Genomic DNA, 12,846 nt, shown 5'->3' on the forward strand with positions numbered 1-12,846 from the left:
CAAAAGCAAAATAATGAACAAATAATATTTATTATTTCAGTTCCATTTTCTATGTAAAACACTCAATACACAAATACAACAACATTAGAATCATGGCCACATTAAAAAAAATAAAAGCTAGATAATCAAATGCCTTTGTGTTCAACAGAAGGCACTTTCAAATTGTAGGCAAATGATTTACATTTCACACTCTGAGAAACTTTGCTTTGGTGTATGTGTGCGCTTGAATGCTGTGCCTGTATGTATGTGCCTGTATGTGTACACACGTATACTCTGTAGTGCTGACACAACAAAATTTAGCACACTTCATCTGTAGTGAGCAATTACTGCATGTTATGGATGCAAACCTGAAATCTCCCCTACATTCATGTTCCCTAGTCAATACTAACAAAGTCAGGTAAGTAGCCACCAGGGCTTTCCTTTTACGTTCAAACACAGTGCTTATTGGAGGGTGGAAGAACAAATCTCTGGAGCTGTTTCAGGCTGCAATCCCATACCCCTCTAACATGGAGGAAAGTCCAACTGAACTTGACCGGACATGCTTCTGATTACACATAGAAACAATTGAGACATACCTAGGTTCTCTTGAACTCTTGGCAAGGAGCTGTATCAGTGCATCCAAAGCCAGGAGAGACCATGGACCGGAAACTCAAAAAGCTTATTTTCATCTCCTTTAGCACTCTGCCAGGAGTGGCCTGTGAAGTGTGCCGATAGAAGGGTGGGCTCCTAGGTATTCTGCACCGTTGGCAGGGGTCAACCTAAGCACCCCCTAAGTATGCCCTTGGGTGTGTGTGATTTCTGTTTTGCCAGAATTGACTTCCTGTCACTGCCCCCATTCAGTGGTCACTGCAGCTGCCCCCCCCACACTGGAGAAGCTGCTCTAGCCCCCCCCCCCCCTTGCACATGCTAAGGTGCCTAGCAGCAATGACAGCATTGTAAGGGACCAGGCAGACAAGTGGCCACTCAGCTCCCTGGACAATTACAGCACCACAGTCAGCTAAGCATGTTTGCAAGTGTGAGGGGGAGGCTGGCAGTTTCCCCACACCCTTGTGCTCATGCATTGGCAGGCTTACCTGGTGGTGATTCATTACAGAGCTGCTGCTGCTCCCACTAGGGAAACCAACTTGCAAGGGGGAGCCTGTCCAAACCCTTTGTGTAACTGAGCTTCCCTGGCAGAGGCAGCTGTTGGGCTCTCCAGTCCATTACAGTGCTGCTGCCACCAGCAGCGAAGCTTATGCCCACGCTGCCCAGGGCGGGTGCACTCCTGAGGGGGGCGGGGCACAGAGGATGCCCTCCCAGGCATGGGATAGCTGCTCAGGTGCACAGAGTAGCGTGCGCGCCCTGCAACCAGTTGCGGAGCGAGCCATCAATGGTGGACATTTGGTGCACCTCGTGCCCGCGACTCCCAAGCCTCCCCCAGCTGTCAAAATGAAGGCGGAAGGGGGGGAATGGCGACAGCAAAGCGGTGCAGCTCCCTCCCTTCCCCCAGCGGTTTGGGGTAGGCTTGGGAGTCACAGGCAGGCAGTGCACCAAATATCACCCCCCTCAGCGAAGACACCTAGGATAGTCCCCCACCACCACACACCCCTTCCTCCACCCCTGGCTGCCACACAAGCCTTCTCACATAAGAACAGTTTGGGCTGGGCCTCCTTCCCATCAACAGTGAAGGTCTCAAGTGCAAATGTGGTCCAGGGGAGGGACACTGCTGTCCAGGCACCCAGCCCTGTAGATTCATCTCAGAGAATGATGGACCCATTTCATCTCACCTTAAGCAGCAGCCCTTTTTCTGCAGGAAGAAGCCCCAGATGATCACGTCCTATTATTCCGTGCTGTAAAATTTCCCACCCACCCAAAACAGGTATCGGCAAGTTCTTCCATAAGAAAGCCATCATCTTCCTCCATATCTTCTGAGAGACAGAAAGGTCTGCAGGATTTGAAGAATGACAAAAGGGAGAATGACAAAAGAGATCCCCTCTTCCTTGTGGAAGTTTTTCCATGTGCTCTGCAGAAATAGAGTGCCAAGTCTGCTCCATTCTGGGTCACTTTCCTGGGCAGACATAGGAGAGGAAGGCGTTGACCTCATTCTGCACAACGACCTTGCCAGGATGAATATTTTCAGGCAGGTAGTGGCAGGAGGTCATGGCCCAGGCATCAACAATGGCCACTCTCATGCCTGCAAACATGGCACGAAGGATGTTGTCCAGCTGCAGGGAGAGCCAGTCACTGCCATAGACAGTGTATCCTGTGTTGGCTGACTTGATGACAATGGTGGTCTGGGGGCTGCGGGCCAGGAGCTGAGCCACAGCCTGCTGAATGCTGTGCACCCGCCGCACATATATATGCATGGGGAAGGTGATGAAATGGACCCCCAGCGTGAAGACCACCACCATATCAGGGCCCCCACCAAGTGCATTCAGTTCATTGGCCAAGTAGTGTATGTCAGCCATCTTGGATTTCCCAGTGCGCAGTGGAACGCCATGGGCACGCCACCTCAGCACAAGGCCCTGTGCTGGCTCCACGGCCAGCAGCGGGCCAGACTTATAGGTCACATGAAGGTCTATGTGCTTGACTGCTATACAGAGAAAGAGAAAGACAGAGTGTGTGTGAGACTCAAGAGTTAGAGTCCCAAATGGACAACGCTACACTCCAGTTATCCATCAAAGGTTCCCATGTGCTCTGATCCATGATTTGCATACCCTTACTCATGTGTAACAGTCAGAGAGTAGCTTCTCTCACTGTTCTCCTAGCCCAGTGATGGCCAAACCTGGCCCTCCAGCTGTTTTGGGACTACAATTTCCATCATCCCTGACCACTTGACCTGTTAGCTAGGGATGATGGGAGTTGTAGTCCAAAAACTGCTGGAGGGCCAAGTTTGGCCATCACTGTCCTAGCCCAACCATTCCTTCTTAGTTCTCTGCCAAAGCCAACAACCCCAGCCAACACAATTCTTACCACTATTTCTGCTGTACTAAGACTGCTCCATTCTGAGTCACTTCCTGGGCTGACATAGGAGAGGAAGGCGTTGACCTCATTCTGCACAATGACCTTGCCAGGATGGATGTTATCAGGCAGGTAGTGGCAGGAGGTCATGGCCCAGGCATCAACAATGGCCACTTTCATGCCAGCAAACATGGCACGAAGGATGTTGTCCAGCTGCAGGGAGAGCCAGTCACTGCCACAGACAGACTTGAATCCTGTGTTGGCTGACTTGATGACAACGGTGGTCTGGGGGCTGCGGGCCAGGAGCTGAGCCACAGCCTGCCGAATGCCGTGCACCCACCGCACATGTACATCCACGGGGAAGCTGATGAAATGGCCCCCAGCGTGAAAACTACTACCATGTCCGGGCCCCCACCAAGTGCATCCAGCTCATTGGCCAAGTAGTGCATGTCAGCCATCTTGGACTTCGCGGTGCGCAGCGGAATGCCGTGGGCACGCCACCTCAGCACAAGGCCCTGTGCTGGCTCCACAGCCAGCAGTGGGCCAGACTGATAGGTCACGTGAAGGTCTATCTGCTTGACTGCTACACAGAGAAAGAGAAAGACAGAGTGTGTGAGAGACTCAGGAGTTAGAGTCCCAAATGGACAGCTCCACACTCCAGTCATCCATCAAAGGTTCTCATGTGCTCTGATCCATGATTTGCATACCCTTACACATGTGTAACAGTGAGAGAGTAGCTTCCCTCACTCTTCACCTGGCCCAAACATTCCTTCTTAGTTCTCTGCCAAAGCCAACCAACCCAGCCAACACAATTCTTGCTACACCAACCTCTGTTTCCTTCATTCTGGTTCTGAAGCTCAACCGTACCTTTCTTATACATCTATCCCCACACCAGGACACCTGTCCCCCAAAACAATGCCCTTTCCACACCCAGACAGTGACTTACATGGAATGAAGGCCAGCAGGAATTCCCACCACTGGCGTAGTGTGGAGTCTCCAATCATATGGACTATCTTGCCTCGCAAGCAGCTGAGTGCCAAGTCAGAAGTAGGGAAGGTCCGGCTAGAACATCCCAAGGAAACCCACACATCCTTGTAGTAGAAACCTGAAGGGTTGGTGAGGGCAAGTCCTGGATGGCATGGGAGCGGTGGGGAGGTGGCTACAGGAACACAGGCAAGGGATGGTCACAATGCCATTCTCAAGAATATAAACACAGAGCCAACTGACTTCCCACCATCTATTTCCACTCACCAACAGTCAGCTGGTGGCTAGGCAGCACTTGGATGATGGGCACACTCCCTGGAATAATCCGGTCTGTCGCAGCTCTGTGTGAACAGAGAGGAATGAAGAACAGGGGAACTTGAGCTGCATCACTGCTGAAGTGTGAGTTTCTTCTTTGAAGCTCATCACGTTGTTAAAGACTATGCTGGGTTCTATTGCTTACTGGTCACACTGGCTCACCTTCAACAGGCAATCTCTCAATCTGTGTTTAATTTAATTTGATTTTCATATTAATGGATAAAGTGTATGTCCAAAGTCCAGAGGATAATGTTACCACAGATGTGGAGGGGGTAGTGTTTATGGGTTTCTGTTGGGGCCAAGATTTGATTTTGGTGCTGCATTATTTTTGCTGTTTTTGTGATTTGCTATTGTGATTTTTGCAATTATTATTTTTTTGAAATGTGCTCATGAACATTACTAACATTTTGTTATCTGATCACATGCTCCTATTGCTGACATTTTTGCTTTCATTAAACCCTCTAGACCAGGCATAGGCAAACTTCGGCCATCCAGATGTTTGGGACTATAATTCCCATCATCCCTGACCACTGGTCCTGTTAGCTAGGGATTATGGGAATTGTAGTCCCAGACATCTGGAGGGCCAGAGTTTGCCTATGCCTGCTCCAGACCTTAGGCATTACAATAAACTATCCTCCATGCCCTGTGAAAGACAGAGTGGCATTTCTCCACAATGTGCCTTACTTCTGGCTCCTCCAAATTTAAGTTTCAAAGACCTCTCACATTGCACAGCTGAATAAACTGAACAAAGGTATTTATCTTCACATACCCAGTTATGTTCTGCACAGGAATTAAACACACAGGAAAGTATAGGAAATAAAAACACACACACTACATTCTTCTGCTACAATGAATGGCAGCCCCTTCTGGGGAAAGGACATAATTTTTGATGGCATGAAATAACCTTGAAGATGGGAAAGGTAGGGTGTGTAACACAGGGAGGAGGGCAGAGTGGTTCCAGGAACAAACATAACACTCCAGACCTCAAGAGACCATAAGTAGACTTGACACCATCTCTACTTCCAAGGGCCTAGAAAAACTCCCATGGTTCCCATAAGAAATCCTGGCATTGCATCGCTATCACCACACCATAAGCTTACCTTCCCCATTCCTAGCCATCTCCAAAGCACTCACCCACTAAGGAAGACTTTCTCTGCTGAGGAGAGCACATTTTTGTAGATCCCAGTAGAGTGGTACACAAGGTCATTGCAGGAGTGATGCTGGGGCCTGGCACAAAACCAGTGCTCCCCAGTGCCAGGATCCACGTACTGGCAGGTTGGGCCTGAGACTGGATGCACGTTGCATTCAGTCACTTCTTCTTTGCTCCCCTGGCCTGGGTCCACAAAGTAGCCCCTGAAAGTGACTGTGGAGGGATGGGAGTCACGGATGCGCCGAAGGAGGGCCACAGTCTCACTGGAGTAGATGAGACACACAGACACCTTCACCGCACCTGCCCACAGAAGCGGGAAAGTCAATGTGTAGGTGCCATTCTTGTGGTCCTCCACTGTCCCTGCCACACTCGCCTTCAGCTCTGGGGAATGCAATTTGGCCCTCAAGAAGTCTCCGCCGTAGTGCTTTGGCTGCCCACTCTGGTCCCGGGCCTCCAGCGACACCAGGAGCATGTTACCCACTGTGTAGTTGCTCTGGGACTGCAAGAGCCAGTAGTGGCTCTTCTCAGCACTGGTGGAGGAAGCAAAGGCTGCAGCATTCTCAGGTGGAGCAGGCCAATGGATCAGCTGGAGCAGTGCCTGCAGTTCTGGAGACTCCATAAAGGGATCCGGGAGTGACTTGGCACCCACAGGGGATGGAGGCACATGTTTGTCTCTGAAGTGGTCAAAGGACAGGAACCAGTAGATCATCTGGAGAGTCAGAATAAGACAAAAAAAGAAATCGGGTCTTAGTAATGCTGATAATCTCTCATGTTTATGACCCGATATAAATGTGATATAAGTATGAACTAATAATATTGCATGTTTATTTCAAATGGCTGCCTCTCCCTCTCTGCTTTTTCCACCCCCCTCTCACTCCTTTTCTCTTTAGTTGCCCTTTTTCTTAACTGAAACATGTCACAAAGGCTTAAGCTCTTCGTTGAAGGGAAGGTGTTTCAGTTCCTTATCATTTGATGTATTTGCCTCCCATCCTACACTGGGGGGGTGGGGGTGGAGGCACGAACTAGAGCTGTATGCAGAGCTTAATGAGACTGTGGATGGATCTACACATCGGGGGGGGGGGGAGAACGCTATAAATAAGTCAGAAATTAAATTGTTATAACAAAAGAGAAAAGCCTTGTGTTATGGAGCTGGTGAGCACTCATATCCCAACAGAGAACGCTATAAATAAGTCAGAAATTAAATTGTTATAACAAAAGAGAAAAGCCTTGTGTTATGGAAAATCACATACAAAAATTTATAACACATTCAAATTGTTGTTTCTTTACTAATGTAGCTGAGTCCTGTTCAACAGATTTACCAGTATATACAGTTGTACCTCGGGTTAAGAACTTAATTCGTTCTGGAGGTCTGTTCTTAATCTGAAACCTGAGGTACCCCTTTAGCTAATGGGGCCCCCCGCTGCTGCCCTGCTGCTGCCGCCACCGCCGCTGCCACACAATTTCTGTTCTCATCCTGAAGCAAAGTTCTTAACCTGAGGTACTATTTCTGGGTTAGCGGAGTCTGTAACCTGAAGCATCTGTAACCCGAGGTACCACTGTAAAGGCATTATACTGGCTGAGTTTCAAGTCTGGCAGCAAAAATAACTGAATCTCCCCGGTACAGCTTCTTCAAAGACTCTGATTGTCAGAACAGTGGGGTGAAGCCAGGACTGCCACCTACCCACAGCCTGCTCTAAGGGGAGCTGGGCTTATGTGCCTGCAAGAGTATCATATGGAGTAAACTATTCTGAGACAGCTACAAAATGAATTCTGCTTTACATTCAGCTCTCAGGAGTTCCAGGAATTATCCACCACACACACTTTGAAAAGTAATAAAGGATGGGCCACATCCTTTATTACTTTATTACTAATTCATGAGGAATATCATCCTCTGAGAAGGAGCTAGCAAGAGCTAGCAGGACGAGGCAGAGGGGCCCAGCTCCAAGAAGGGCGAGGAGGTAGAAGGGAAGCAAGACCTGCAACTATCTGGTCTGGAGGGAGATTGGCATAAACATGCACACATGCACACACTAGCCAGTATGGGTTTGTTTGTGTGTCTGTGTGAGGTCATTTCCCCATGACAATTTTGTCTCATGTGAGTAATAGTTTTAAGGATGGGTTATTCCCCCCTACATTTTTATTTTAACTCCTGATTTGGACTTTAGCAGGTCAGAGAGACGTGGGACGGTAGGAGGTAAAGAGAGGGTGGGGACAGGAAGAGAGAAAGAGCATCAAGATTCAAAATGGGACAGGAATTCTGCAGTATGTTGGCCCCAAAGGAACTGGGTAAAGAAACTCCTGTCTCCTTTGGGGGACCCCGAGAGCCCCAGCCAAAGCACTACCAGGGAGTGGTGAGGGTAGGAATTACCGTAAGCAGCAATCCAACTTCTTTCTGCCTCCAGGCGTCAAGCCTTTTTGCCCAAGGAATTTGCATTCACTTCCTGGTGAAGCAGGCCACCCAAACAACTAGGAATCAACAATGCAAGAGCAAAATATTTCCCCACTCTTGTTCTCTGAGAAAGGGAATGTACAGAGCTGGTCTACCCATGTCGTGGGAAGAAGCACCCACCTGGTGGAAGTTCAAGATGTGGCACTGAATCCGCCCACTGCTTCAGCTGTTGAGAAGGAGGCATTCCTGTGTGCAGGTTGCTGACTGGCTCCCCAACCCCCAGCAGAGAAGACATGAAAGTGGCAACACTTTGAGGAGGGTCCCATTTCCCACCAAGTTCAGCAAGAGCCAGCACATGGTGGCAGCGGAAGTGGTGCGTGGTGCATGGTGCGGTGGAAAGCTGGGCTTCTACAGTGCATCAGAAAGTGTTTCACTTCCATTGCAGAATAAAATATACTGCCTTAAGAGTTTTCTAATTTAGCACATTTATTTTATTGCTAGAAAAGAAAGATAAATAGTCTGAAACTGCCAAGCATGATTAATATTGTATTAATTAATATTGTTTTACTATTGTTGCCATTCACATATAATTACTAATGAACATATGAAATGGAAAAAATAAAGCACTGTAATTATTTCAGTTTTGGGAAATTTTCCACCCCATATTACTGGACAGGACACCCTTCAGTGCAGTGACAATCTGCCTTCTCAAACATTATCCAGCAAAACACTTTGCGTGGCGAGTTCCCGCCCCCCACCAGGATAAATAAAGACACGAGACACCATAGTTTAAGGTTAAATGGGCGAATTAGGCCACAACTTTATTGAATTCAGGAATGAGAGGCATTGGCTTAGGCATTGGTCCTAACGACTATCCGGCTCCAGCCCATTTGCTGGAGACACGGGGAAGGGTTAACACTATATCGGGGGAGTCTCCTGCCGAGGCACGTCGACTAGGAGCTCCCCCGGGTCACCGCTCGGGGGCGTGCCTTTGGCCCACACCTCCATAGGCTTCAGACAGGGCCACGCCCCCCGGAGTCCTTTAACGGACCACCCTTCGCTCACTGGGGGGAGGTGATGGCGTTCCCCCCCACATCCTCTTAACCCCTTCTTACCAATGCCTACCGCCACACGAGCAATCACTCGCCGCCAATACTCTCATGCCTGAAACCAATCCCTTACCCCCTTTGCTATATCAGTAAGCCACATGTCATTTCCCGCATCTGAAAGATGCACGCCATCAAGCCAAATATCATTTCCCGCATCCGAAATATGCACGCCATCAAGCCGGTAGAGGGCCTCGCAGTTGCCTGGGTGGTCAATGACCCACCCACCCAGGGCTGCCACTCTACGCACCACCGCCCGATCCAAGGCTTTCCTAGCCCTATTTATGGCTATCGGGCACCTGCTCTCTCTCCAAACCCGGCTTTCCATCAACAAGGCCTCAAGAATGGTGATGTTTGGATAAGAGGCCTTAAGTTCCTCAAAGTCACTAAAAATATGCCACATCAAGTCGACTGCCTTTCTGTAAGCTAAATCCTTTTCGCCTAATTGGATAACTAAAGCATCTGGGGGCCCTCCGCTGCCGCTCTGGCCCTAATTGCGGGCAACATTCCGGCCCAGCGCATTCCCCTCCGAGAGATCCAAGATATATTGATGTAGTTAAGGTGCGGCCCGAGACCGGAATTGATGGCGCGGACCCTGGCCCAATGCACAATGCTGTGCCCGATTATCCAGATGCGCGCCCCCATAGTTCCTGCACCCTAGGGTCCCCATTAACGGCATGGTTTCTATCCCAGTGGACAGTGCAGGGCCTATAATCCAAATGTGCACCACAACGTCACCTGAAAGCAAAAGAAGGTAACGAAGCCAGGTCAAGTATACTGTGAACAATCACAAGGTCTTACGAATATATCCCTTAAATGCATGAGACTTCCACTGCCCCCAAGTCCTTCATCCTTTCAGCTGAGAGTCCCAAATGCAGTGCTGTGGTGGCGGCCCCAATCCTAAAGGAGTTAGCCGCGAATTCAGCTGAGGATAAACCGCAGGCAGCAATCTCTCTTTGTATAATGCGCGTGGACTGATGCCGTGCACGGCGGGAGCCATCCAAATGTATAAGGAATGGACCTGAGACGGTTGGTCTCACATACATGAAATGTTTAGTGTCCTTTACCGCTGATCGGTTTTGGAACATTGGACATGCAGGACTAAATTGGATCTGAACAAGGTCAGGTCTCAGGTCTCTCAAACTAACCTCGGGCAGCAGATTCTGGTTGGCCCTTACAAACCACTTCGCCAATGCGCATAGCGCCAAAGGCAATGGAGTATGCAGCTGAAAATAACCGGGCCTTGTCCTCGGACCAACAGATACTTCTTATTTTATTTTATTTTTATTATTTTTATTATTTTTATTTTATTTAATTATTTTGGAATTGGCATAGAATGTCATAAGGGCCTTCTACCATCACTTTTAGGAGGCTGCAGCCTGCGCCAGCCCTACAACAACAACAACAACAATAATAGTAATAATAATAATAATAATTTATTATTTGTACCCCGCCCATCTGGCTGTGTTTCCCCAGCCACTCTGGGCGGCTTCCATAGAAATCAAACATACACTAAAATATCACACATTAAAAAAACTTCCCTGAACAGCAGCCCTACAGTGCTCTTCACACTAAGAAGTCCACGCCAGGGTCTATGGATTAAACAACCTTACAGAAAAAGGGAGATTGCCGCCTACTGGATGTTTAAGAGTCTTTGCTGCACGACCCAGCACCCTCCAATGTACCAAGTATTGCAGAGCTTCAGCCTTGGTAGGAGGTGTGTCAAGCCTAGGATTTTCTAATTTGCCTTGAAGTGTGTCAAGCCTAGCATTTATTCATTCATTTATTTATTATTTATTAATTTATTATTATTATTATTATTATTATTATTATTATTATTATTATTATGCGAAAAGAGGGCGAGCCCCCTCTGCGTCGGCCCTAAATAGGGCAGGTCACGCACCCCCCCCCAGCCAGCTGATTGGCTGGCTGGGGGGGCAGACACGGCCGGGATTCCCCTGCTCTCGCGGGGGCTGAAACCAGCCCCCGCTCATGTGGGGGGTGGGCGTGAAGCCCGCAACCCCACCTCCTGGGCAGGCCAGAAGTGGCTTTGCCACAGCAACCAGCATAAATGTGCAAAAGACAGGTCTCAGCTACATTAGTGTTATAACACTGTTACATCAGATGGCATTGTGGAGTCTCATCTTTCGCCAACGTGATTTCCCATTATGAAGTTTTTCTGAAACATTTAAAAAATATTTTTAGACCCAGCCACAGTCCCTGGAGAGGTTGGGGTTTGGGGCCAGATAGGATTCTTACTTTCTTTTGGCAGTACTGAGAAAGACCTCTGTGAGTTAATTACAAATCATATAGGGTACATTTCTAAGGCAGTGAACAGGGATGAAGAGTCCCTCATGCTCCACAAGCTTCTGTTGAGACTTTCAAGAAGGGACCCTAGCTGCACATCTGGCCCATGTCAGAAAGCATGACATGGCTCAGGGGAGTCAAAAGCCCAAGGCTCCACAACCATTACACACAAACTCTTGGGCCACACTGGAGGAGGACTGTAAGCATCTCAGTCCTACCTTTGTCCTTCCACCCCTTCACTCACTCACTCACTCACTCACTCACTCACTCACTCACTCACATGCACATCTCTAAGAATAAATTTTGTTTGCCCCTAAACACACACACACACACATTTCCTAGTGGGGGTTGGTGGTGGTGGGGACACTGGGCACATAAACAGAGAAAAATAATGGGTTTAACAGCAGGCATGGAACTTCAAAACACATCCCACCTGAAAAAAATCCAACATTTCGCTTCAAAATTTATTAGCTCTGATTCTTTTTTTACATACATAGAGGATCTACAAAGAAAGAATAAATTCAACAAGCAGATTTTTAAGTGACCTCCTGGACTCACCCCTCCTATGAATATTAGTCCAAGACAGAGAAGAGGAGTTGGTCTGAGACCCCAATAAGTCTTTGGCATCTGTCCCCGACAATAGAGATACAAAACAGGTACTTCCAAGAGCAAAATCACACTCGTGACTAGAAAGTCAACACACCTACAAGGCAAAATACAAAAGAGTAGGGCAGGGGATGGTCAGCGGACTAAATCTTTTAGAGGCACAGCTACTGAGGCTTGGCTGGGACATGTTTTACTCAGGCTACTCACAGGCCTTATAAGGACTCAGAATCTCTCCTTCCTGTCAAAAGACTTATGAAGAAGGGTAGATAAGTTGCTGCGAATCTGTGATGCCATAAACCTAAGACTACATCAAATCCTGGTAATTGCTTACCACAGTGGAGCATAAACTTACCTCATTGTCTATCTGCATCTTGGAAATGCTTCTTTAAAAGTGGACCTGTCGATGCCATGCCTTAGAGACCCCTTCCACCACACAAATACAGCTATTATGTGCACCTTGGTTCACTGAGCAGTGAGCTGTTTCCAGGGATGCAAGCACTTACCTCGGCTTGATTTCCTTTGGAAGGAGGTCACAGGAAACTTATAGCAATTTGTAATATTTGCATTTTATTTACAAATATAAAGGTTGACCGCAGGTGTAGCTTCAACACACCAACAGATGTCCCAAAAGTCTACTGTTCCCTGAGTAATTTCTTCAAGGAGACAGCCAACCCCCCCAGCTGCTGCTAGCTTTTGCTACTCTCTGACTCTATCTGCCTCTCCAGTTGCCTGCCTAATCTCTCTTTCACAGACAGTCTCCTTGTTTACATCATCCTTGCTTACATCATCCCCAGCTAGAAAATGGAAGAAGAGACATCTCATTTCCAGAAAAGCCTCTGACCACTCCCTGAACAGGAATGGAAAATATGCTGGTACTTAAGAAAAAAGTACACAATTGAACAATATTTTGGGGACAACAAAAATGTCACAAAATCGCAAGAAAGGTTTTGAGCTTTCCAGAACTCATCATCAGGAGAAATATACACACAAAAGTTATTACACAGAGCAGGGAGTGGAGAAGACAGACGGGGGATCTTCAAACAGAAAGC

At 48.0% G+C, this 12,846-nt stretch overlaps 1 protein-coding gene across 7 annotated transcripts in view; it reads right to left on the minus strand.

The window, feature by feature from the left end:
* Positions 1–1,782: 1,782 nt before the first annotated feature.
* Positions 1,783–12,846, minus strand: part of LOC114600880 (NXPE family member 3-like) — a 44,871-nt gene continuing 33,807 nt past the window's right edge. The window contains exons 1-6 of one of the 7 annotated variants that reach the window (XM_028737650.2): positions 12,301–12,512; positions 11,750–11,894; positions 5,374–6,098; positions 4,192–4,265; positions 3,887–4,099; positions 1,783–2,572 (exon numbers count right to left, since the gene is read on the minus strand). In XM_028737650.2, the coding sequence (XP_028593483.2) occupies positions 2,040–2,572; positions 3,887–4,099; positions 4,192–4,265; positions 5,374–6,098; positions 11,750–11,818 (1,614 nt within the window). In that variant the 5' untranslated portion in view covers positions 11,819–11,894; positions 12,301–12,512 and the 3' untranslated portion in view covers positions 1,783–2,039. Of the gene's footprint in view, positions 3,524–3,886; positions 4,100–4,191; positions 4,266–5,373; positions 6,099–7,958; positions 8,276–11,749; positions 11,895–12,300; positions 12,513–12,846 lie in introns of those variants that run through there. The other 6 variants (XM_077933248.1, XR_013394009.1, XM_028737647.2 and 3 more) reach the window with 6 other exon arrangements.

Source organism: Podarcis muralis, chromosome 8 (genome assembly GCF_964188315.1).
Source record: "Podarcis muralis chromosome 8, rPodMur119.hap1.1, whole genome shotgun sequence".
NCBI classification, from domain to species: domain Eukaryota; kingdom Metazoa; phylum Chordata; class Lepidosauria; order Squamata; family Lacertidae; genus Podarcis; species Podarcis muralis.